Here is a 25,124-nt window from a genome sequence, read left to right as displayed (position 1 = left end):
TAATGCACCCACAGTACACATCTGTACTGTAGTGTAGACCACCAAGGACCAGACAAAAGTGCAGCAACATCGCCCTGACACTTTTGGAGAGGAAAGATACTGCAACCACATTTACTGCAAGAGATAGACATAAATGGAACAAGGGAGAGGAGCAGAGAGAGAGAGATAAGTGCACACTTTGCACAGATACACATTTATAATTCTTAGAAAATAAATACTGTAGCTGTAGCAGGTTAACCAAATGTAATTTTTCTCACAACCACAGCCAGCAGCAAATGTATAAAATCACAATTTACTCACGTACCATTTCTATAGATACACACCATTTTTGAGAATCAAGTTGGCCTATTGCATGCACCTGCTGATGGAGAGTAATGAATGCTGTAGGCATGGCAACACGTTACACTGGCTTCTAAGTTAATTAAAAACAAAATGTATTCATATATTTCAACCACTTTCTTTTTTTTGTGGCTTTTTCTGCCTTTATTGATAGGTTGAAAGTAGACTGACAGGAAATGGGGAGAGAGATGGGGGGGGAGAGACGCGGCATATTTCAACCACTTTTTGTTTCACCTGGTGTCGGCATAGCAACTTTATAAAAATAGCAGATCTACAATCTCACAACAAGTCACGGTGCAATACGATGTATGGTGCACAGGGCTTAAACATAAACAATAGGATGTATGGTGAAGTGCACAGGGCTTAAACATAAACAATAGGATGTATGGTGAAGTGCACAGGGCTTAAACATAAACAAATATAACCAATTAAATCAAATCGGGACATGGAGGTGCAAGATCACTAGCCTAGTGACTGGACATCACTGACTGTACAATACTCTAGACTCAACTCTGACTATACAATACTCTAGACTCAACTCTGACTATACAATATTATAGACTCAACTCTGACTCACGGTAACTCTCTCGTTCTTACTTTTCCAGGAAAACGTCCCCACGAGTGCAACGTCTGCAAGAAGGCCTTCAAACACAAGCACCATCTGATCGAGCACTCGCGGCTACACTCGGGCGAGAAGCCCTACGAGTGCGACAAGTGTGGCAAGCGCTTCTCCCACTCGGGCTCCTACTCGCAGCACATGAACCACCGCTACTCCTACTGCAAGAAGGAAGGTGGCTCGGGTTCGGGCTGCAGTTCGGTAGCGCCCCGGACCAGGTGTCTGTCGTCGCGCAGGCATGTCAGGTCAGAGGGCATTGTCCGCATGGTCCGCAGCCCCGGCGGCGGGCCTCTGTCGGACAGCCGGACCACGACGCCGCCCTCGCAGCTGGACTCGGACGAGAATGAGAGCGATGAGGACGATGAGGACGATGACGAGGCCATGTGCATGGACGACATCCGCGTCGTCCAGGTGGACGACGGAGAGTGCGAAATCTATGAGGGCAACTTCGAGGACGACGACGACGACGATGATGATGATGAGGAGGAGGAGGAGGAGGAGGATGGGGAGGGAGAGGAGGGGGCAGAAGAGTGGAAGTCGAGAGAAGAAGAGAAGGAAGTGACAGTAGAGGTTGGGGCAACGACACACGGGGAGGAGAACGTGAGCGACGGGGATGAGGTGATGGAGGGGGAGGAGGAGGGCCCAGAGGGAGAGTTGGCAGAGGAACAGGAAGAAGAGGAGGAGGAGGAGGAGGAGGAGGGCATGGAATGCGAGGTGCTCCATTTAGAACTAGAGGACGAAGACGAAGAGGAGGAGCGAACAGAGGAAGTGGAAGCCGTGGTAAAGGATGTGGTTGTGGAAACGGAGGACAACGTAGCGCGTAGTGACACGAGCATCAGGGAGGAGTCGGACAGCGTCCAGCCAACAGAAGAAGTCGTGACAGGCGACCAATAAACATGGAATCAACATGATATTTGGGACTGGGGATTCAGGATATACGGAAGTCATACGCCTGATTTAAACTTGGGTCGAGTGTCTGTATCGTGCACCGGAAATAGCTGTCTACAAAGCGCTGCGATATGCGTTGCGAGAAGCTTGAAGATCGGCTATTTTCGGTGTGCTGGCCAAGTATAAGTCAGGCGATAGGTGTCAAATAAAAGAGACGAAACCACGTTTCGCCATCAATTGAAAACCACCGCGGTTGCCATGATATCGGTCCACTACTGTGTGCAAAAACCCAGGTGTGCCTGAACTTTAAGGTAGACATTTCTTTTCTTGAGGAAACAAATAAATATCAGTGTTAAAATTGTTTATAGTTCTATAGATTTTAAAACCAGAACTTACCCATGGGTTTGTCAGTATAGAGTGGAACAATTTTAGGATTTTTGGTTACTGAGACATCTCCGGTTGGGTTCTTCTTGTTTTGTTCTGTTCAGTTTTTTTCCATTTCATCAGTGTTACTAATCTTGTTGCTCATGTTCGAAGACCTTTTAACCTGTAAAGATGAGAAAGATTTCTATACCTTTTTATTGCCAATGAAGTTTGCTAAATCAGTATTTTATTGAGTTCTACGAACAAAAACCTCTGCACTACAGTATTCCTGGTTTACCTATGGATACAACATGCCTCATGCATTGCCTGCCCTTTGGTGTTATATACATACACTAGCTAGCAAGATGTTGTTCGTGTTAGCATAACTTAGCATATGCTAGCTAGCATATTTTTTTGTTTTCCATGTTGACTGTTAGCCTTAAGGAAAAAAAGTATTCTCTCGGGGGAGGGATGGAGCGGGGGGGGGGGGGGGGGGGGGGGTGATGATGAAACTGGTTTATGACGTGGCTTCTGTTCTGTTTGCCATCACAACCAAACTTTGTCCTATCAGGGAAGGCAGTCACAACCTCAAAGCCAGCATTGGGTGCTTAACTTTTTGCTACCCAGCAGAGGCCAAATGGATGATTGGAGACTTCACCCTTTTGAGGATGGGATTGGTCCTACAAACGTGGACTCCACTCAGAGGGCCTAACTGAGGTTCCTAAACAAAGAAAAATATGCCCGTTCTTATCAATCTTCTCCTTATTCTTGGTTTACTTTGGTTTTCAGTCAGTGATCAGTGTTATTCTCATACTGTGTGTGTGTGTGTGTCTCTCTCTGTGTGTGTCTGTGTGTGTGTGTGTGTGTGTGTGTGTGTGTGTGTACACACACACAGTATATCGTCTCTGTCGGGTGTAAACCGCATATGTCCAAAACTGTTTCTTTTCACGATTAAAATTCAAAAACATCAAAAGTAGTGCCTCTACAAGCTCAAAACGCACCGCTTCGTGCCGCATTTCATGCTTGTACATCTGCTACCTTTGATGCTTTTGTGTGATCCTGTAGTATGATCAACTAGGGTGTTAATTAACAAAAAACACAAAGTTAAAATATGGAGATATGAGGTTTCTGCCTGACAGCGAATATATATAATCGCGTGCATGTTGTATGTGAAGGAACGGGGTTAGAACCCCACCCCAATGCCTCCAGCCTTATGCAAGACCTGTGTGCTGTTGAAAGTGCCATTGATCAGTCAGTGTTGTGCTTTTTTCTTCGCAGATGTAGCCAGTATTATGTCCCCCTGTGTGTTACACCACAACAATATTGACTAATGTTTGTTCACTTGCTTGGGTTTAAAATAGGTCGTTGACCGTTATGCTTCAAGGCATTTAAAAAGCCTGCCACTGATACATTGTTTGACTACGAGATGACATGGCCTTGGAATAGTAAAGTTACGTTAAGGCGCTTCTGTGAATTATAGTCGCCTTTTCATACAACGTACCTATATGAAAATGTTTACGTATGTACTGTAACACAGCGAATTACAAAGGCTGCATAAATTTGGCAGATGGCACAATTAATTAGTGGAAACTTTGACAAAACTTTACCATGGCCTTATCCCAGAGTGCAGATCCAGGTAACTGCATTGTCAGACAATATATAACAAGTTAACAACTGACACTGTGATTTATAGAAATCCTCTCAATACATAGAGTAAGGTTGTTAAGATGTATATTGAGGACAAAATGTGGAGAAGTGTCATTCTTTGCTCTTAAGATTGTGTTATTTCAGCCTAGTAAGTATAACGTGTTAGATTTTCATCCTATTGTTTACATAGGCTATAACATTCTCCCACATGTAGAGGGCCACTGTAAAGTATTTTAATTGATATCCTACATGACCATATGGTACTCCCCATAGGCTCAGGAGAAAAGAATGTTTACTAATGGAACAACTAAGATGAACTTGAGATAAGTATCCTGTATAGAATACATTGACTGTCCCCAGTGATGATACAAGCAGGGATATTCAGCCGCATCAACCCCTGTTGTGGGCATGTTATTATAGTTCAACATTAAAATAAATAAATAATAAATATTTTCTGAATTTTCCAAATGTTTCAAAAATATCTGGTTTTACAAGCTGACAATTGCGCCACCTCGCAATGTGTTGTAACTCGTGAGTTTATAGATTGGAAGTTTTACCTGTTTGTAGTACGATTAAGTATATTGTGTATGGCTGTTCACACCAGCTGAACAAGGGAAGATCAGATGTTCCAATTGAAGCATCATTTAGATCTAAATTTAGTTCCAAAGTCCATATTATATTGTATGATTGGTGGATTTTGGGTACCCCCCCCACAAGTCACTGTTTCTGGGGACAATTCATTTCCCCCTCCATGATTATGAGCCATTTAGCTGAGTTGAGTGCACTTGCTTTTCTTTCCTTTTCAAAGAAAATGGTGGCAGGCTGTTCCGTAGTCCAGGTAACAAACTTTAGTGAATGTGGTCCCTGTTTTTATGAATGTTTTAAGTTGTTGATTTTACCTAACAGTGTTCTTATCCAGTTTTGTTTGTTTTTTCCATGCGTGTCCTGTGTATGTTCTTTTTTTTTTTACAATGGCAGTATTAGAATCCCATACCCTACCCCATGTGTACCGGTTTAGTTTTTAGAGTACTTTTTATATTTATGTGTCTTATTTTTATATTTTCTTTTATGGTTATTTATTACACATTGTAGTGTACAATACTGTAGTTTGGATTGATACAATAATATATTTTAGTATGAAAAATAATCTGAAGACAAACAGAAATCCCAATGTGTGGTTCTGGGAGATTACGTTTGTTTCCAAAAAGAAAAACACACAAAAAAAAAGTATTACGTAAACACAAATTCAGTTTTAAGCTAAAATAAAGGAGGAAAAAAAAGACGGGAATGAAGTGAAAATGGAAACTGTTACATGTGCATCCGCTATCAGGTCCACTGGACCTATTCCTTGCGTTGTTATGAAGCTACTGAAAACTAAAACTCTGTGATTTAAAAAAGCATGAGTCCTTGGTGTTGTCATGAAGGATCTTGTTATGAAGATGTTGCCCCTGCCTCCCCAATCTCCCCCTTTATTCCAAAACCAAATTTATATTGTTGTGCATCCCTTTGTTCTGGTCTGTGCCAAATTGTCACATTGTACTGTTATGTCAAAGGCTACATATTGTTCTCTTAACCCTCCCCCCCCCCCCCCCCCCCCTTTGAACCCACTGTCATTTTGTATTGTTTTTATTTTAGTTTTGCTCCAATTTTATGACTCCCCATCACAATAAAAATAAAAAATATAAGCAAATGTTTGGAATGGCTTGGTTGAACTCTATAATAATGCACTAGGTTTATATGCACATAGTAATCTGAATAATATGTCATGAAAAGAAAGCCAGGAGTGTTTTAGAGGTATCATTGGTTCTCATCCTGTGGGTCGGGGCCCACGGTGTGTGTGGTGGTGGTGGGCAGGGCTGGACTGAGGCAAAAATTCGGCCTGGATATTTTTCGCAGAATTTGGCCCAAACTGGCACACCACAACCAGCGTGCAGATACTCTACTGACCTTTCGGGTCGATCTCGAGGCCCATACAAATAATTGAAATGAATTGAAATTTAATTCAGATATCACCTCAAAAAAATGAATTGTGTTAATACACCTTACTATAGAGTGCACTGACCATATAATAAGGAGTTCCTCTCTATCCCCAGTGAGCCCCTGGGGGTCAAAAACCCTAGTTTCGGTTTGGGCTTTGGGACCCAATCCTCTATCCAATCAGGATAGAGGGGGGGCCTTCCTCCAACCAGAGCAGAGCGTGCGTGTGCACAGTCAGTGTTTACAACATGGCGGATAAGTCAGACCAACACGGGAAAATTCCTATTCCAGCTTTACCAGCTACAGAAAAACAAGCTAAAAGAATAAAGATTGTGCAAGACAAGAAAGCAGCTGCTGAAGAGAAGAAAGCCGTAGCAGTAGTTCAGAAAAAGTCTCTGAATAAGACGAGAGTTTACATTGGACCTGCTTTTGAACGGTGGAAAAAACTCAAAGAAGAAAAGACTTTGAGAAGCGACGCAGAAGTCGCTGTACTACTACTTGACTACTATGACTAGTAAGTAATATCTTAATCTATTGTGTATTGTGTAACATCAAATTTGGAAGGAAAAAATAAGTCAATGCCGACAGAAGAGAAGCATTTGTGGCACATTTTAAAGTGATTTGGTAGCTTTTGAATGACCTTTGTAACCAGACAGACAACTTGAATCTGCACCAAGCCATGACTCTCCAATTACATACCACGCAAAGATGTGCCCGAAAACCTTCACCAAGCATTATAGGATTTAAGTTTGTATAGTGATAGTGAGTAGTGACCATATTTCAAAATATGTAACCTTATTTGAACCTAGGTGATTCAAAAGCTACCGAATCAATTTAAAATCTGCCATAAATGGATTCTGTGTGATGGTAATTATTAATGGGACTACAAATACATGTTATAAACCTATAAGCATATGTACATTTCTGCAATTTATCAGCAGCCATATTGGAAAACATGATGCCATATTGGAACCTTTTTTTAATTTTGCTTATAGAAATACCTCCAGGACATATTCTCATATAAAAATGAGTAGGATAGCCCCAGAAAAGTGATCTAGTCCAAAACATATGCCCAGTTGCAGCCATTTCAACTGGCGAAAACTGGAGGGATTTTGGCTCGAGGTTGATTATCAATTAGGGTCATATCTGTGCCAAATTTCATGCTTTTATCATCTACTGAACTATCATGTAAATTTCCCGCCTAACTACAGGGTGGACCGTGGACCCCTAGTAATTTCTGATGAATTGAAAAGGGTGGACCCTATTGTAAACAAGTGTAATGCTTTATGGTGTCGTCCACAGTTGACAGTTTTTGTATTGAGCTGTGCTTGAAATGTACTGTAATTCTCCAAACTGTTAATAATACTGTCAATCAAATCTCTCGCCCTGTGGAGGGCAGTAATGTGCCGAAAGGCATCCAGTGACTCCAGGAGTCCAACTGCCGGAAATTACTAGAAGAAGAAGAAGAAGAAGAAGAAAGTTGTAATCTCCTCCTTTTTTCCAGAATAGACCTCGCCACCATGTGTATTTTTTTGTTTACAATATGGCGGAACAGGGTAAAATACCAATTCCAGCTCTACCAATTACAGAAATACAAGCCAAAAGAATAATGATTAGTGAATGGAAGAAAGCTGTTAGTGAACAGAAGAAAGCTGTTAGTAAACAGAAGAAAGCTGTGCAATCAAAAGCGCAATCAAAGACCCGAGTTTACATTGGAACGGCATATGAACGTTGGAGACTGATTAAACAAGCAAAGGCTTTGAGGAGCGACGCAGAAGTAGCGTTACTTCTAATCGATTAGTATGTCATATTTTACCTTGCAGTGGGTATTATAATGTTGTTACTATAGGCATTTACACTAGGTTTGTTGGTATTTAAACTTTTTACCCGTTCATCATTTAGCATACTATTTTTGTACTCTGGCATCTCATTGACTGATTGCACAGTAGGCTATGTAGAATGGGAGAAGTCAATACAAAAAATCTCGAGGACGAAACTATGAAAAACTAGGGGCGCGTTCGGAAATAGCGCAATGAGCGCACTGTGCAACGCAAACTGCATTAGTGCGTTCCGGTATTTCCGAACGCGCCCCTAGTAAGAGTAAGAAGCTTGTTTCCATTAGGGGTTTCAATTCATCAGAACATTTAAAGACGTACAAATATCCACTAATATGAAAAACAGGAAATCATAAAGAAAGTAAAAGGTGGGAAACAAAGTAGCCTATACTGCCGAAGCAGACAACCCGCAACACTCAACTCAAGGTTAGAGCAAAAATCCTAGGCTCGAGGATACATGATAGCATGAAAGAAATGCCAGCACTCAATATATGTCCTTTTCACATGACTTATTTAGCTCTGACCTCTGCCTCTGACGAGCAGACTGCTCTTCATTCTGTTTCTATCGGGAAAACATGATAGGCCTACGCCCTACAGTATGGGGGAAAAATCTGACAAACCTAAATCTGTTTAGTTGCTGCTTGAGTTTCATTACTTTCATAGCAACTGTCTTACTATTGCTCAGTGCTGTTTTTTTATTGCTAATAAAGAATTCAACCAATCAATGTTTATTTATTTATTTTTCAGCTACGACTGTATATCCAAGGGTGCTCATTCGAGCATTGACGTGGAATTGGAAAGGTATGTTTTTTTCCTTTTATGTTAGAACTTAGAATCTAACATAAACACATACCATGCATAAACACATAAGTCGATCTAAAGACCAACTAGTTCCAACTCCTTGCAATAAAACAGTTTTAAGGCAGTCCATACCAATGCAACTTGCAAGGAGTTGCATGGGTGTGTGGTCTGGCCTTAAAAGGATCCCTGGCTAATTAGACAGATATGCCTTAAAACTAAAATAAAAACACCTTAAATATTGTATTTCTTTTATAAATAAAGAATCTTTCAGTGAATAGTAACTGCTCCTGTCGCAAGTTGGAATGTATGGGAATAGATTTGCTATAAAAATAACGCAATACTTCCTATGGATAATATGAGCATCAAAGCAATATTTTAAATACTTTGTATTAGCATGTGCATTCCATATATTCCATAGGGCTTGACCACACATATGACATAATCAACGTGCGACTAGAGCAGTTCCTATTGAGTGAAAGATTCTCTATTCATGAAAGAAATAAAATATTTAAGGTGTTTTTATTTTTACATTTATGTTATTGATTGGAAGTATAATGTTTTAAGGCATATTTGTCTTATTAGCCAGGGATCCTTTTAACAGATAAAAAGAGTGGGTGAAATTATTATTCTGTACAAACTCGCAACTCCTTTATGGAGGAAAATAAATCATATGCGTAGAGAATAAAGACATTATAAGAATTAGACATAAATACAATGTCAATACTACAATGTCAAATATAAATCAAGTATACACCAGAAAAAGGGGCGGCAGCACTGGGAACCAAAACAGTAGGGTAGGCCCATGCATCCAGCAAACCCAACCCAGTAGTCATTTTGAGTGGCACCATACAAAGCCATGGGTGACACAAAAATAATGGCGTAAGCAGGATTCGATCCCAGAAAGTATGGATTGAAAGTCGATTGACTTAACGAGCTATGCTGCTTTTCCAGACCCTACTACTAGATTGTAACAATGCCAAACTCATGTAAAAAAAGGAAAAACCATGCCCAGTAGGCGAGGGGTAAGAAAATCCCTGGCCAGTAAGGGATATTTCTGACAGAAGCCGCTGAACACCGAATACAGGGCACCAAATCAGAGGGGCCACTAGGTACCTGAGAAGTCTAGGCACCATGCTGATGGCTTAGTAGTGGTTAAGGTGCATACGATATGTGTGCAGGTTCAATTCTCAAGCCTGACGACCTTTGCTGAGTGTCTCCCTATCTCTCTCTCTCCCTGTTTCCTGTCACTCTCCACTAAAATAAAGGCAGAACATACATTATCTTAAAAGAAATGTGAGTGACGAGGCAAGTTTATTTGTATGGGCATTTAAAAGTGCTTTACTCAAGACATTAAGCAGTAGCCTAAAGACACACATTATGAATAGGCATTTGAATATAATACAAAATAAAAAGTACAAATTTAACAGAAAGTGGAGAAAGTTAAATAATCTCAATGAAGAAATGCCTATCATCACAATGATGAAAATCTAAATTTTATTGGACCCTGTGCTCTGCCCTCCAGTAGTACCTTCCTAGACTATGTTTTTGTCCTGCAGGAAACACTGACCAACGTATGTGTCTTCTTATAGTTGCATGTCTGATGATGATTCGTCACCTTTGACACCAGAAGAATGTGGTTTTCAGACTCCGAGAACACCAACCCCACCTCACGTTTCAGAGTCTCTTTCCGACCGGTGAGTCTAAAGTTGTGTGTGTGTGTGTGTGTGTGTGTGTGTGTGTGTGTGTGTATATATATATCCTGTGTGTGTGTGTGTGTGTGTGTGTGTGTGTGTGTGTGTGTGTGTGGATTAACATGTGATGTGTCATGACATACTTTTAATTTGTGTTTTTTCTATTCACTTGGTACGGCCATAGTCGTCATCACAAATGTGATGAGGTCAGCACATTTGGGCTAAGTGGATATGGCCGAATTTAGGCCAAGGAGTGTTTTCCGTGCAAAACTAATGCTTGGAATGGATTCAGAATCATAAACCCCCTAGTTTGACATGTCACATTCTACTTAAAGTATGATGAAATCTTGCCTTATAATGGTTGTCTATGGTGTGTTTGGCATTTCTCCCTTGAGCAATGATTTTACTTTCGCCCTTTTCTGTTAAATTTGTACATACTTTATTTTCCTCCCCATCCCCTCCATATTTCTGACAGAAGGCGCTAAGGGGTGATTTCACCCAACACCGAATACAGGGCACCAAATCAGGCACCTGAGAAGTCTAGATACCAGGCTGATGGCCTTGTAGTGGTTAAGGGTTAAGGCGCATACGATACCACATGTGTGCAGGTTGGATTCTCAAGCCTGACGACCTTTGCTGAGTGTCTCTCCTGTCTTTCTCTCTCCCTGTTTCCTGTCACTCTCCACTAAAATAAAGGCAGAACATACAGAATCTTAAAAAAAGAAAAAGTGATGTGAGTGACGAGGCAAGTTTATTTGTATAGGCATTTAAAAGTCAGTAGGCATTCAAAGACAACACATTATGAATAGGCATTTGAATATAATGGAAAATAAGTACAAATTTAACAGAAAGGGGAGAAAGTAAAATCATCTCAAGGGAGAAATGCCTATCATTTATGATATGATAGGCAACAGAAAACAGAAAGTTTATTGACCCCGTCCCCGTGCACCCCCCTCCAGTAGCACTGTCCTAGACTATGTTTTTGTAAAATACAACATAATTATGTGTCTTCTTGTAGTAATATGTCTGATGATGATTCGTCACCTGAAGAATGTGGTTTTCAGACTCCGAGAACACCAACCCCATCTCATGTCTCCTCGTCTCTTTCTGACCGGTGAGTCTACTGCTGTCTACACGAGGACGTATTTTGCGTTACCCACACAAGTACTTAGCCGATCTGCCCTTTCTGACACACAGAGACAGCGTTTTGGGGGACTTAACCGGTTCTTTTTTAAACTGGCTCCCAGAGTGACAAACTTCGGAGACGCTACTTTGTCGTTTCCGTGTGTACAGCGTATCACAGTAGTATCACAGCTATTTTATATTTGCACATAATTGCTAAAAATCTCTTCTCCGAAAATGGCCGATCTGCAGCCCGTGAGCTTGTAGATGAGCTATTTTCGGATTATGGAGATTATTTTACAATATAGGCTACATCAACATACATGACTACTATACATCCACATCTAGTGTTTATTTAATCACTCGTTCCTAACCTGTTCATGAATTACTTCAAAATTAATACATTGGTTGTAATGATTTAATATGTAAACACTGTGTATACATTCTTTCAATCACCATCACCTTTAATGAATACTGGATGTCGCCCCGGTGCTTGCCCGTTTTTCCTCCCGGAATTTTCACCAGTGAGGGGGATAACTTTGTAATATGCTATTGGCTGTTTGTATTCTTTTTGGAAAAATATAAAAAGATACTCCTGTGGAAAGGCTATATTATTTGACTTATATTGACCCTATAAACAATTTAGTATTATTTAGTATATGTAAGGTTTTGCCCACTCAAATGGTACCTCGTCAGATAATCCCCACATATCCTACAACAACTTCTGTGAACAGACTTTACTGTAGTAGATTTTCATAAATTATATTTGTACTTAGGCTGTCTGCTGTCATGAAAGTTTATAGTTAGAGAAATTCAAAGTCCAGCCGTCTGCTGGGGGGGAGGTTGGGTGTGTGGGTGTGGGTGTGTGGTGTGTATATATATATGGAAATGACAAAAGTACCCCTTCCAACCCTCTCCAATATTCCACAAACCATTTCCCTTCTTGCATCCATCCCTCCCTGTGATGTCTATTTTAAGGGTGCTGTCTGTGAGTGTTTGTGATGGCATTACTCCAATCCACCTTCATTCCTCAGCTCAACACACCAGCTGAAACTAAATGATGTTGATGAATGTTATGGAGACTCTGTTGAGGTGAATACCGATGACACCACTTACATCCCTGCTCCATCTGTGTTGACAGAGTCAGCACTATCGTAAGTCATAGCTTAGCTATAATAATGGCCAGTTGAATATAACCAGTGCAGTATAATATAATAGTCATAGTAATCGTGCCAGTACTACTAGCATAACAGTCACTTGTTCTGGTATTGATTATATAATTTGTTTAATGTGTCCCTTTCTCTCCTGTCCTTTAAGCAGACAAGACTCACCCTCCATAAATGATGTCGCTAAATACATTGTGGATGAATACTGTCTCCTCGAGCTGTTTGAAGACTGTCCAGAGTGTGGCTCCATGTGTGAAGTCCAGAAGACGCCAACAGGGACCTTCCTGGCTGTTGATCAGTTGTGCTCCAAATGCCACTTCAGCAGAAACTGGAGGAGTCAGCAAACAGAGATGGTATTTAAAAGCTAATTATGTATATTCATTAAATCTTGAATATTGATGTGAATAAAGGAATGCTGAAAAACACAAACATATTACACACTCATAAATAGGCCCATGCACGGAATGTCTTACCAGCCATTAATACAGATTTTTTATATATATTAATATATTTAATAACTACAAGGCCAGGATTTTGCATGCGTGTGTGTTTTGTATTTCCGTGTCTGCTGGTCGGTCTCTTGTGTGTCTGTGCACAGCTAGTCAAAACCACAGAATAATCAACTATTCATTCATACCACCCATTTTTGGTTAAACTATTAAAATGGGATTTTTTTTTAATCCATACTAACCACCTAACTGTTAATAGATGGTTCATTATCCGCTAGACAAATTAGCCAAAGTTCCATAGATGCAAATATTGGACATTTTTAGCCCACTTTTAACAGATGGGCACACCTCCAAGCTAAACCAAATGTATGTAATGTAACTATGAGAGAATCGTTCCAACTGCAGACTTTACTAGTCATCTTATCTATTCTCCATCTTTTACAGGCAGTAAACAGCTGCACCGGTGATCCAGAGACAAGCCACCTCAAAGCCCACATCCGTGTCCACACAGGAGAGAAACCCTATCAATGTCAGCACTGTGACAAGTCCTTTAATCACAATGTTAGCCTGAAGAGTCACATCCAGCGTTATCATGGACAAGTCCCTGACCCAGGAGAGAAAGTTCAGATGGAGAAGACAAGTAGGAATGAGTCTGAGGTAGAAGAAGATGAAACAATTGAAATGGAGAGCAGTGCTGTTGATGCTGAGGAGGCAGAGCAAAGTATGGAAACATTGTGCAACGCTGAAAATGGTGGTGATGAGGAGGAGACAGTACACCAGTCCACTGGAACAGACCACCTTCACTCCTCACTTCAACATACCCAGTCCTTTCAACCCTCTAAAGACTCCTCTGATGAAGGACAAAATGTGGAGGTGAATGAACACAATTATTTTCTAATTTTGGATCCCTTGGAGCACCACAATATAGACGACGAGCTTCCAGGTGAAGGACCAGATGGCAAGCTGGATAGTGGAGATCACAGTTCAGACATCGATTATGCTCCCCTTGAGTATCACAGTAGCGACAGTGACTCAGATTCAGACGACAAACATACGGATAAGAAAACATTGCCTCTGTCCGCATTGGGAAAGAGGAAACTCTGTTCTGAATGCGGAGCATTTTTCTTCAGTCAGACTCGGAAGGCTCACACGTGTGAATACAAAAAGCCTTATTCTTGTAATGTGTGTGGGAACAGATATTTATGTGAGTTTACTCTAAAAGCTCACAGCAAGAGACACAAGGATGGCTACAAGCATGTGTGTAAGTACTGTTTATCAACCTTCACAACGAGGGCAGACAAACTTGTCCATGAGCAGAGCCATCTCCCTGCAGAGAAGCCCTATCAATGTCCTGACTGTCCAGAGGTGTTTGCCAAGATGCGAGAGTGCAATGACCACCTGGTGACTCACAGAGGTCCCAAAAGACATATTTGTCTCATATGCAACATGGAGTTTTCAAGTGACCAGCACGTGCAGAGGCATGTAGCTGTCCACACAAAAGTAAAGCAGTTTGTATGTGAGCTGTGCCAGCGCTCATTCACCCAGTCAACCCACCTCAAATCCCACATGCGTGTCCACACAGGAGAGAAACCCTATCAGTGTCAGCACTGTGACAAGTCCTTCAATCACAATGTTAGCCTGAAGAGTCACATACAGCGTTATCATGGACAACTCCCTGACCCAGGGGAGAAAGTTCAGATGGGGAAGATGAGTATGAATGTGTCTGAGGTAGAAAAATATGAAACAAATGAAATGGAGAGCAGTGATGTTGATGCTGATGAGGCTGAGCAAAGTAAGGACACATTGTGCAACGCTGAGAATTGTGCTGAGGAGGAGGCGAAACAAGAAGACAGATGTACAAATAAATATCCTAGGCCCACAGGCCTAGGGTATTTAGACCTACCTAGAGGAAGGCCTAAGAACAATGCAGTGATCACCTCAGTTGACGCAGACCAATTGAAGAGACAGATATGCATCGGAGATGAGAATGAGGAAGGTCAGGGCAGCAGTGACACGGCAGATGTGGAACAAGAGCTTGACAGTGACTCAGATTTTGACCCAGCACCAGCAGGGCAGAGAAGCAGTAAGGTCAGAGGGAGATGTAGAGTGAAGCAAAAGTAGAATCCATTGGTCTGGCTGTCCTGTAAATCAGTGGTTCTCAACGTAAAGTAAATAGAAAACTATAGATTCTATAGAACATAAAATAATGGCTATTTTGATCATAGATTCACTGGTATCTCTCTAGGACATAGACAGTAAAGGGATACTGGAATTATTTTTTATTTTCTGGCGGTGGAGCTTGAAATAAAAATAATATAATATATAAATTCCACAAATCTCTGTGAGTCTGTATGTGAGTCATGTTTGTCATGGTATCTCTAGAACCGTGCTTGGTGTGAATGGCCCAGCTGCTCAACAGTGTGACCCGAATACGACCCCAATCATCTGCAGGGGTCAATAGGTCGTTCTCTAAACAGATTATACAGACATAGGGACACATTGAGATCAATTTATTAAATTCATCCCATCCAAATATGACACCTCTTAAGGTGGGTTTCCATAACATGGCCTAGCACCACATCACCCACTTGTTCAGCGTTTCCACTACAAGGTACAGGGCAGAGTGGTGTGAAAGTGGTACCATCTCTAGGGTAGGTCTGAGCTGGGCTAAACGCGTATATCTATTCTACGTCCGAGCATGGTATAGACATGGTAACGCCCCTCCTGCCTCTGATTGGCCTACCGACACTGCCTGTCTTGCCCCAATGGTCTAACCAGAGTGACCAGACTGTCCCCCGAGACGCAAGGTTACGCCGTGGTGGGAAATAATAATACAAGTAAAAGAGAATGGCAGCTTGGCACGCGCAACAGTAACTTGTAACTTTTATTTTTGTAGAAGAGGCAAACTAATATTATTTATGTTTGCTTTGATTGATTTGCACGATTTGATTTGGGTGTGTTCTAAATTAAAGTGTTAGTGTTGATTATCGTCTATTAATCTAATTATAGTAAAACAATACTAAAATCAAGATCCTTTTTACAGTACAATAATTTTTTCAAGTTTATACTGACTGTACACACTCGGACGTAGAATAGATGTACGCGGGCTAAGCGGGGCCAAGGCAGTGATGTATAACCCTACTGATTGGTCGGAGAATCCTCAACACATCTTGTCACAACTCGCAACTGATTTTAGTTTGTGAGTTGCAGCTGCTATCGATGCTTGATTGTTTTTATATATTTGTATCTGTGACATGTGTTTTAATATTGTTTGGTAGCTCGGCAGTGTACAGATATACAGAACCAAATACATGGATAGACAGCCATTCCTTAAAGGGATTGTGACATAAAAATCACATTTTTGTTGTGTTTTTTGGCGTGTCTTGACTCTTGACATCAATTTCACCAAAAAATTCAGTGTATTCTCTGCTGTCTGGACTGGACGTGATTATTTATGCAAAAATAGCTCATCTGGTTGGACGGCAGTGTGACACGTATCACACCGCTAAACCTCCGCCCCCTCTCCTCTGCTCCCTGCCTACCAATTATTCTTCGCCCCTCTCCTCTCTTCTTCCTCCTTCTCCATTCTGACCGCAGTGTATTGTTTGTTTCAGTAATACTAATAATGGCTTCTAGTCCTAGAGATAAAGCAATATGCTCTGTTGTTGGCTGTGTCAATCAGCACAAGTCTTTACACTCTACCCCAACTGGCCTAGATGAAGACACGCGCTCCAGGTGGATGCATTTTATTTTTGATGGTAATGTTCCATCCGAGATGCATATGCGAGATGTATATCCGAAGCGTATTTTGGTGTGTGCACATCATTTCCTCACAGAAAGTTTTTCCAACCTTGGTCAATTTCAGAGTGGATTTGCTAGCAAACTTTTTTTGAACAAAGGAGCAATACCCAGTGTTCGTGTCCCAATCCCAACTGTAAGTATGTATACTTAAAGTATATATTAAAGCGCTGCTTTGTGTTAAGTTGTTGTGGCACAGGCACATGAACTGTTGATGTTGTTTTGGTTGTCTGATCACGTGGACTAGCAATGCGTGTGATAGAATCATCCACGTTAGTCATTTTATATAATCTAAATTACATATCCCCTAGTGTGCAGGAGCATAATATGGCTTTACTTTAGGCTTTAGCCTACTACTGTTTACAAACATCTGCCCATAGACCACGTTGAATGGAGTCGCTAATTGTGGTTCACCCCTTCAGTAAATAACACAGTAAATAACCCTTATGATAAATAACACATTTTTATCTGAATTACTTTGTTACGTTACAGCGACATACGGCCCATCAAACGGACATGGTTCAACCATAGAGTATTAGGTAGCCCTGAAACATTCAGGGCTAAGTATTAGGGTTCAACACACACGCTGCAAAATATGGAGCCCTAAACCATGTCCGTCCGTTCCAGTCGAGAAAAAGTGTGTGTCAGTCAAATCATTCCGTTGAAATAAGACTGTTCTGTACCTGTACGAAGGAATTATTATAATAAAGCCGTTATTATTGGAGAGAAGTTTCGTTTCCTTGCCGTTCGCCACAATATTTCGGTCTTGTTGCATTTTTAAAATGGTTGTTGAAACCGTCGCAGAACAATCCGTCTCGCAACTAAAGTCTTTCAGAATAATTTCGTGTGGTTAGCCTTTCTGTGTGCTGTGTGGAAAGGTCCCCCAGAGAAAAAGTTTGACAACCACCGCCATTGTTTGTTTTCACGACTCGGACTCGATATTATCATGTCTAAAGCTAAGGGTAAATCATCTGTAAGGTCCCATAAATGTGCAGTTAGAGACTGCATCAACCAAAGCTACGCTACTCATGCAGTCCCTGTTCAAGATGACATAAAAGCGGAATGGATTCATTTTATTTTTAACGGCAGCCTTCCTACAGTGATCAAGTCGAGTCTTTTTGTGTGTCAGAATCACTTTACGGTGTGGATTCTTATGAAAACTTGGGGATGCATACGGCTGGTTTCGCAGCAACCAGGCGTTTGAAGCGGGGAGCAAAACCAACAATCCGTCAGTTAGTAAGTACTTAAAGGCATATTATTATTTATAGGCAGCATTTAAAATATGTATATGGTTCTTCTTCTATCGATTTAAATGGCTGGTTACTACCAAAACATTTCCATACCGCCACCTACTGTATGAAGTATAAATCGTACTCATTTACAAAATTCCACACAAAGTGATCCCCTTCCATATTCTGTCCATTTCTATATCCCAGACCCTGAGGCCTGAGATTATGACATCCCATAGACATAAAAAGGTTCCGGCTCTGGGGTGCGTGTGAAATGGAAGGCACCATTTTCCAGAGATTCCTTGCGAAGCATGAGTGGAAGCGTGGCAAGCTTCCCTGTGCGTAACATAAGTCCTGGAAAAGATGTGCTGTGATTGGCCAGTAGTCACTTGAGTGACAGCGAGAGGCTCGTATGGTATTTTCAGCGGATTCCGTAGTTCTTCCGGGTCTTTGAAAACGCCCCCAGTCACTAGTTTTTATTGCGTCCGAAGGTTAACTATGGAATCGTGCATTTCCCATCTTTGTGTGTGTTTGTGTGTGTTCGCCCCAGGTGAGAAAGTATCACGTGATATCATCAGGGATGGAGCACTTGACATCACGTGACATCATCAGGAGCACGTGTCATCACGTGACATCATCAGGGATGGAGCATGTCACCCATATATGGAGATCCCTGATGTCATCAATATTAGCCAGCAACTCTACATCTGACCTCAAACCCTTAGATCTCCATATATGGAGCTGACCTGTTCTGACATTCCATATGTTGATTCTTCCCCATCCATCCTTCCTCTTTGATGTCTCCCTTTTGACTGATACCTGTCCATTTAAACTAGACGGGCCTGCCCCAAAGTTATTCGTGCAGCCGTGCCCCGCAGCCGGCAAAAACTAGAGTTCTTAACATGCCAAAGCGCCAGCGCTCGCCCAGCAGTCTGCTGTCACCCAGGCGGATGCGTGAACGCGATCTCGCCCTCAGGGTGTCTTACTGGTAGTTTTACTGAGGTTAGGCTTAGGTATAGTTTCACTGAGGTTAGGTTTAGGGCAGGCTGTCAATTACAGCGACTGGCCAATCACAGCGCACCATTTACTCAAACACGCTGGAGATGCATGCTCGCCAGCGAGAGACATGGAGGAGTCTCATGAGTAACGGCACTTGGGCAGCGTGCCTTCAGCCATAGAGTTATAAAGGATAGAGGGCGGACTGCCCCGCTCGCTGCTATTCATTTCAATGAAAGTTTCTCAGTGGTGTTTTGAAGCACCCGGAAGAACGCTCTACTTCTGCAGTCGAGATTTTCAAGGATGCAAAATTAATTTATTTCATATTGCGTTGTTAAATCAAACAGCTAGGGTGATAACGGCATGTATAATACTGTACAGATGCCTCTGCCTCTAGAGGGCTCTGTGGACTGTGCCTTGGGGATTGGAGAAGTGTAAAGGATCATGATGATTGCGTGACCGACTAGCCCTGCACACATTTTTATAGTAAAACTGAACGGTAGCCTACGTTATCATCCTGACCTATTCCCATAATGATTGATTTAACAATGAAATAGTTGAATGCCGATTCATTTACTGGCACTGCAGTTAAATAGGCATATTTATTTAACCCCCCCAAGATCTCTTCTTCAATCGCACGGAAATTGTATATCTTTTTTCCATCTGTTGTTGTGGGGAATAACTCCACGGAGTGTGGTGACTCTTATCACATCCTGCTTACGCTGTACTAGCGGGTTCATACATACATTGTCATCAGAATTTCGTTAAAAAAAAACACGGGTTGTGCAGAGCTCTCCTGTAAGTGTGGTACAATGCTCTGTTATTTATTTTCACTGATCAGAGTTTTTTGTTGAAGTGAGGGGTGCTCTTATCATCCTACATCATCCATTCATTGTCAATGGGAATCTTTGTGTAGGACTAAAATAGCACAATTTGCTCGTCCACACATGACATCAATTCTCCATTCATTGTCAATGGGAATTTAATGTTTGTAAGACTAAAATCTACACTATAGCAAGGCTAGCGCCCCTCAAAAAATGGTGGTGAAGTATTCCTTTAACAATTCTGCTATGATCTGCAACTAGTAAAGATGCAAAGAATATGTAGAATATGTTTTTGTGCTATTAATGTATGCATTGATTGTTATTGTTTTTATTGTCTTTTTCCCCAATAGAGTTCATCACGACAAGAAAACACCCACAACCAAGGTTACAGCACAGCTCCCCTGTTGAAAATTAAAGTTGAAGAGCGTGACCAGGTTATTGTTAACGACAACTATAATGGATACCCCACACACACACACACACACACACACACACACACACACACACACACACAATGCTGTGTAGATTATATGTACAATGTTAGTGTTAAATTCTTTATATTTAGTCTAAAGAAGTAAAGAACGCTCCATTCCCATTGAAAAGCATTGGCAGAATCCACCCTCATACTTGGAATTAAACGTTGGTATGGCCACCCCCTAACCCAAAACTCTGGCACTGCACTTTAGTGTGGACAGGCAGAAACGGAGACCTTTTTGTAAAACTGACGCAGACATCCACATTTGTTGACCATCAATGTTGTAGATCTGATTAGATTACTAACCTTGTTGTCTTTGCTAGTAGCTGTTGCAGTTAAATTATGCACGTTGTACTATACATACTGCCTATACATGTGCAGACTATTAACTAATTATAAATATGTATCATCACTTGCAGTCCTTTCCATAAGGGCTAGCTGCCAGCCAAACAGCTTTTAGAATTTATTTTCAATTCTAAAAACAAAACAGAACCTTCTCAGACTGATAGTCTTCCATGAGACCAGACCACCATCACATTTTCTGCACTGCCGACCTAAACTATTCCAATGTGTTCTTAGGATAAGGTATTTCTGCCGTACCAACGTTCCAGGAACGTAGTTTGCCAGACTGACAGAGCTGCTGTTCATTCTGTTGGCACCCAGCTCTCCAAGAATACCATAGTCCAAGTGTATCGAAGAAGTAAAGGTTTGTCAATTGGAATATTTCTAGTTATTTAATAACTGTTATTTTTGTGGTGTGTTGCCCCAATGTCCACTTTCATATTACAGTGTCGTGTGAAAATAGTACTATTTTGGATTATATCTAAAGCTATTTTTTAATTTGTCATATCGTGTGAAAATAGCCAGCTCACAACGTGCTGTGATGTGACATATTGTGAGCTGGTAGATTTTATATGTTTGACCCGTCCTTTCTAAAAAGTTAAAAATAAATAAAAGCAAATTGTTTTGCAAAAAATGTGTACACCAGGTTGAAAGTAGTTAACAAACAAGGCTATATTTCCAATTAGGTTCTCAGGCAACTGTGCTTACTGTAAGTGTTGCCATTGGTACACCAGTCCAAAGACCACCTCCAGTCCAAAGACCATCTCAAATCCAGAGCTCAACATTCCGGAAGCCCTTTAAATTGATGCGACACCTTTTTTTTTTTTTTTTTACTATTTCTAAAAAGTACGAAGGGGAAAAAAAGTTTGAATGCCGAAAATTGGTACGCCAGCTTGAATGTACTTAACCAACAAGGCCATGTTTTCCAATTAGGTTCTCAGACAACTGAGGCAACTCAGACAAGGGTGCTTACTGTAAGTGTTGCCATTGGTACACCAGTCCAATGGAAAACACCACCTCCAATCCAATTCCGGAAGCCCTTTAAACCCTCTAAGAGACGAGGGCTGAAACAAGATGACCATGGAGTCTTCACTGAGCCTTACATCCCTGGAGAACCTGTCTCGACAGAGTCAATGTTATCGTAAGTCGGCTCCAAAGCATAATGATGATAATGGCTAGTTGAATAGAACTAATATAGTAGTAGTCTCACGTAGCCAGACAGCGATTTCACAACCTCCAATATATATATCCATATAAGTACATCCCGAAATCCGAGACAGGAAGCTGTCAACTGCAAGCTATATATGTTTAGATTTGATTTATTTTAATATATTTATATTTGCACCACTGAAAAGACAAAACGGAAGTGGGGAGGAGACTTTTCCGTGTATGACGGAGGCATTTGAAAATTGTGGGAAGCAAGATTCTGGCTCGCGAGACTAGTGTAGTAGTAATACTATTACTGGACTGCACTGTTTTTCATCCATTCGTGTGGATATGTTCCTCTTTGAGGAATTTACTTCCCATGTGGATTTATTATGTTTAGCCTGTTAAGTTTCTGTGTTTTTTGCGCTGTTATGTCTAATCATGCACAGCACATAGTAGTATACCTGCCGCTATGTGGACCTTATGTACTAACTACACTGTATCTGATAATGGTCCTATGCTATTGCTATGCATATACATTACCTTATTTATGTTCTGTTGGACATGCCTATATAATGTTAACATTTCCCCACCTGCTCTGCCTGCTCCTCTTCTTCATTTCATTACAAAACAACAAAATGATTGAGCAAACGCAAAATTTTCACCCACTTCTTTACATGTTTAAATCAGTGATGTGACAAAAGTATAGTACCGGTAGTTGTATTACTTTTGGTATACACTGACACTTGTTTTTTTCCTTTCCCCCCATTTGTCTCCTATTCATTGTGTAGACAAGCCTCACCCCCCCTAAACGATGTCCCTAAATACATTGTGGATGAATATTGTCTCCTCGAGCTGTTTGAAGACTGTCCAGAGTGTGGCTCCATGTGTGAAGTCCAGAAGACGCCAACAGGGACCTTCCTGGCTGTTGATCAGTTGTGCTCCAAATGCCACTTCAGCAGGAACTGGAAGAGTCAGCAACTGGAGGTTATTTAAATATTCATTAGTATCCATTATATCCTTAAAGCTGCTATAAGCAATACAACATTTTTAATTACCTCCTTTTTTTTTTTTATGGCCAGCAATGAGTAAAACGCTCCCCAATTTGTTTGTCAATATTTTCCTAGAAGTTTAGTCATTTGACTCATTTAGGTTTTTTTTTTTTTTTTTTTTCGACCAATGGCAGCTTCTAGGAACATCTTTGAATGCAGATTGTGGCCCCTAAATGTGTCACAGAGATTACATTTTTTGGGAGCGTTTTACTTATTGCTGGCTGTCTGAATACCAAAAAATATTAGATTAGAATTTTGACACATTATTGCTTATAGCAGCTTTAATGTTGAATATTGATGAGAAAGGAACGCGTTGAATAACAACACATTCATGAATATGTCCATATTTTCTTTCTTTATCTCCCCAAGGCCAGAATAATGGCAGGTGGAGATTTTAATTTACCAACCGCCTCAGCTAATAAATTGTTTATTATACAAATATTCCCACCTTTTACAGATGGGCACACTACCAAGATAACCAAATGAATGTAATGTAAGTTATGTAACCACGAGAGAATCATTCCAACTGCAGGGATTACTGGTCATCTATTCTGTTTTACAGGCAGTGCCCTCGGGTGACTCTCGTAGCTGCACCAGTGATCCAGAGAGTTCTGCTGCTGTCATTACTGAAATTATTGGTTTTAGTGATGACAATGACACCTCTGGTGAAGAATCTAGTGAGGTGGATCAGGGAGAACATAATTCAGACAGTGATTGGGATCCACTGGAGCACCAAAATATAGATGGCAAGCTTGCAGACAGTGAGTCTGATGCAGATGAAAAACATGAAGAGGATTGCCACAAACTCTGTCCTGAATGTGGAGCTTTTTTCTACAATCGGAAGACTCACACATGTGAGAACAAAAAACCCTATTCTTGTAACTTGTGTGGCAAGAGATTTGTAAGTGAGGGTCATCTAAAAGCTCACAGCAAGACCCACGAGGATGGCTACAAGCATGTGTGCAAGTACTGCTTCTCAACCTTCAGAACGAGGACAGACAAACTCGTCCACGAGAAGGGTCATCCCCCTAAACGGAAGCCCTATCAATGTCCTGACTGTCCAAAGGTGTTTGCCAAGATGCAAGAGCGCAGTGACCACCTGGTGAGTCACAGAGGCCCCACTAGACATATTTGCCTCATATGCAACACAGAGTTTTCAAGAGCCCAGCAGCTGCAGAGGCATGTAGCTGTCCACACAAAAGTAAAGCAGTTTGTATGTGAGCTGTGCCAGCGCTCATTCACCCAGTCAACCCACCTCAAATCCCACATGCGTGTCCACACAGGAGAGAAACCCTATCAGTGTCAGCACTGTGACAAGTCCTTCAATCACAATGTTAGCCTGAAGAGTCACATACAGCGTTATCATGGACAACTCCCTGACCCAGGGGAGAAAGTTCAGATGGAGAAGATGAGTATGAATGTGTCTGAGGTAGAAAAAGATGAAACAAATGAAATGGAGAGCAGTGATGTTGATGCTGAGAAGGCTAAAACGGATGAAATGGGGAGCAGTGGTGTTGATACTGATGAGGCTGAGAAAAGTAACATATTGTGCTTCCCTGAGAATGGCGGTGATGACGAGGAGAAGAAAGAGAGGGTGGGAAAAAGAAAAAGGTGCACAGGTAGACCTATAGGAAGGCCTAAGAAGAATGTGAGACTGTTGTGTTTTAGTAATGAGAAAGGCCAGGAAAAGGGTGACTCAACAGATGAGGAGCAAGAGCATGACAGTGACACCATTTTTTAACCAAGCAAAAGAGAAGGAAAAGATAAAGGCAGACCTAGAGGGACTAGGGAGGCCTAAGAACAGGCAGTGAGAGGCTATTATGTATTAGTGATGATGAGAATGAGAGAGGCCAGGGCAACGGTGAAAAGGTGGGGCTCAATCCCATGAGGTCAGAGGGAGATGATGCAGGTCAGATGGAAAAAAAGGAAAAAAAAGGTTCGCAACGTGGATTCTGGAAAAACCCCAGGGGTACTTAAAGGTTTCTACGGGATCCTTCCAACTAGAGAATTTCAGAATTTTGATCAGTGTTTCACTGTTTTCTGATTACTGGACCAAATAACAGACCATATTGGACCACATAATGTTGACTCAAACAATAAAGATGTTTTAGAGATTACATTTACCCAGAAAACAAATCTGGGGTTCCATGGCTAGCCCTGATGCTTATCAAATTGGGTATCCTTGAAATTAGAAGGGTTGAGATGAGAATCACTGCTGTAAATTACCTTTTGAATTTGCTGAAGAATGACATTGAAATGTGTTTTTTTTTGTAGAGGAGATTGAAATAAAAATCTATAAATTCCACAAATCTGTCTCTATGAAAGTCTTACACGTATTTTCTGTTGTATTGTCTGGGGTGTTTTGAAT

General features: G+C 41.2%; 2 protein-coding genes across 2 annotated transcripts in view; both read left to right on the top strand.

Moving 5' to 3' along the window:
* LOC308326044 (zinc finger E-box-binding homeobox 1-like) overlaps positions 1 to 1,849 on the top strand; it is a gene marked incomplete at its 3' end in the record, with an annotated part of 79,476 nt that extends 77,627 nt beyond the window's left edge. The window contains exon 8 of the mRNA XM_080778855.1: positions 945 to 1,849. Within this exon, the coding sequence (XP_080634981.1) occupies positions 945 to 1,849 (905 nt within the window). The remainder of the gene's footprint in view (positions 1 to 944) is intronic.
* Positions 1,850 to 6,095: 4,246 nt separating this feature from the next.
* On the top strand, positions 6,096 to 25,028 carry LOC308325482 (uncharacterized protein). Its single transcript, XM_080777983.1, has 8 exons — positions 6,096 to 6,344; positions 8,413 to 8,466; positions 10,056 to 10,160; positions 11,176 to 11,271; positions 12,314 to 12,433; positions 12,597 to 12,798; positions 13,339 to 14,890; positions 24,151 to 25,028. Exons 3-8 carry the CDS (start codon positions 10,060 to 10,062, stop codon positions 24,495 to 24,497), a joined length of 2,418 nt encoding a protein of 805 aa, XP_080634109.1. The 5' UTR covers positions 6,096 to 6,344; positions 8,413 to 8,466; positions 10,056 to 10,059; the 3' UTR covers positions 24,498 to 25,028.
* Positions 25,029 to 25,124: the final 96 nt, after the last annotated feature.

Source organism: Protomyctophum bolini (assembly GCF_963924005.1).
Source record: "Protomyctophum bolini genome assembly, chromosome: 12".
Lineage (NCBI taxonomy): Eukaryota > Metazoa > Chordata > Actinopteri > Myctophiformes > Myctophidae > Protomyctophum > Protomyctophum bolini.
Note: the sequence above shows the minus strand (reverse complement) of the source record. Positions and strands in the feature narration are given on the sequence as shown.

Excerpts from the sequence above, each read along its gene's own strand:
- LOC308325482 (XM_080777983.1), top strand. The coding sequence starts at position 10,060 with ATGTCTGATGATGATTCGTCACCTTTGACACCAGAAGAATGTGGTTTT. Across the intron at positions 11,272-12,313 it reads TCCTCGTCTCTTTCTGACCG|CTCAACACACCAGCTGAAAC; the intron begins GTGAGTCTACTG and ends TTCATTCCTCAG. Across the intron at positions 12,799-13,338 it reads GGAGTCAGCAAACAGAGATG|GCAGTAAACAGCTGCACCGG; the intron begins GTATTTAAAAGC and ends CATCTTTTACAG.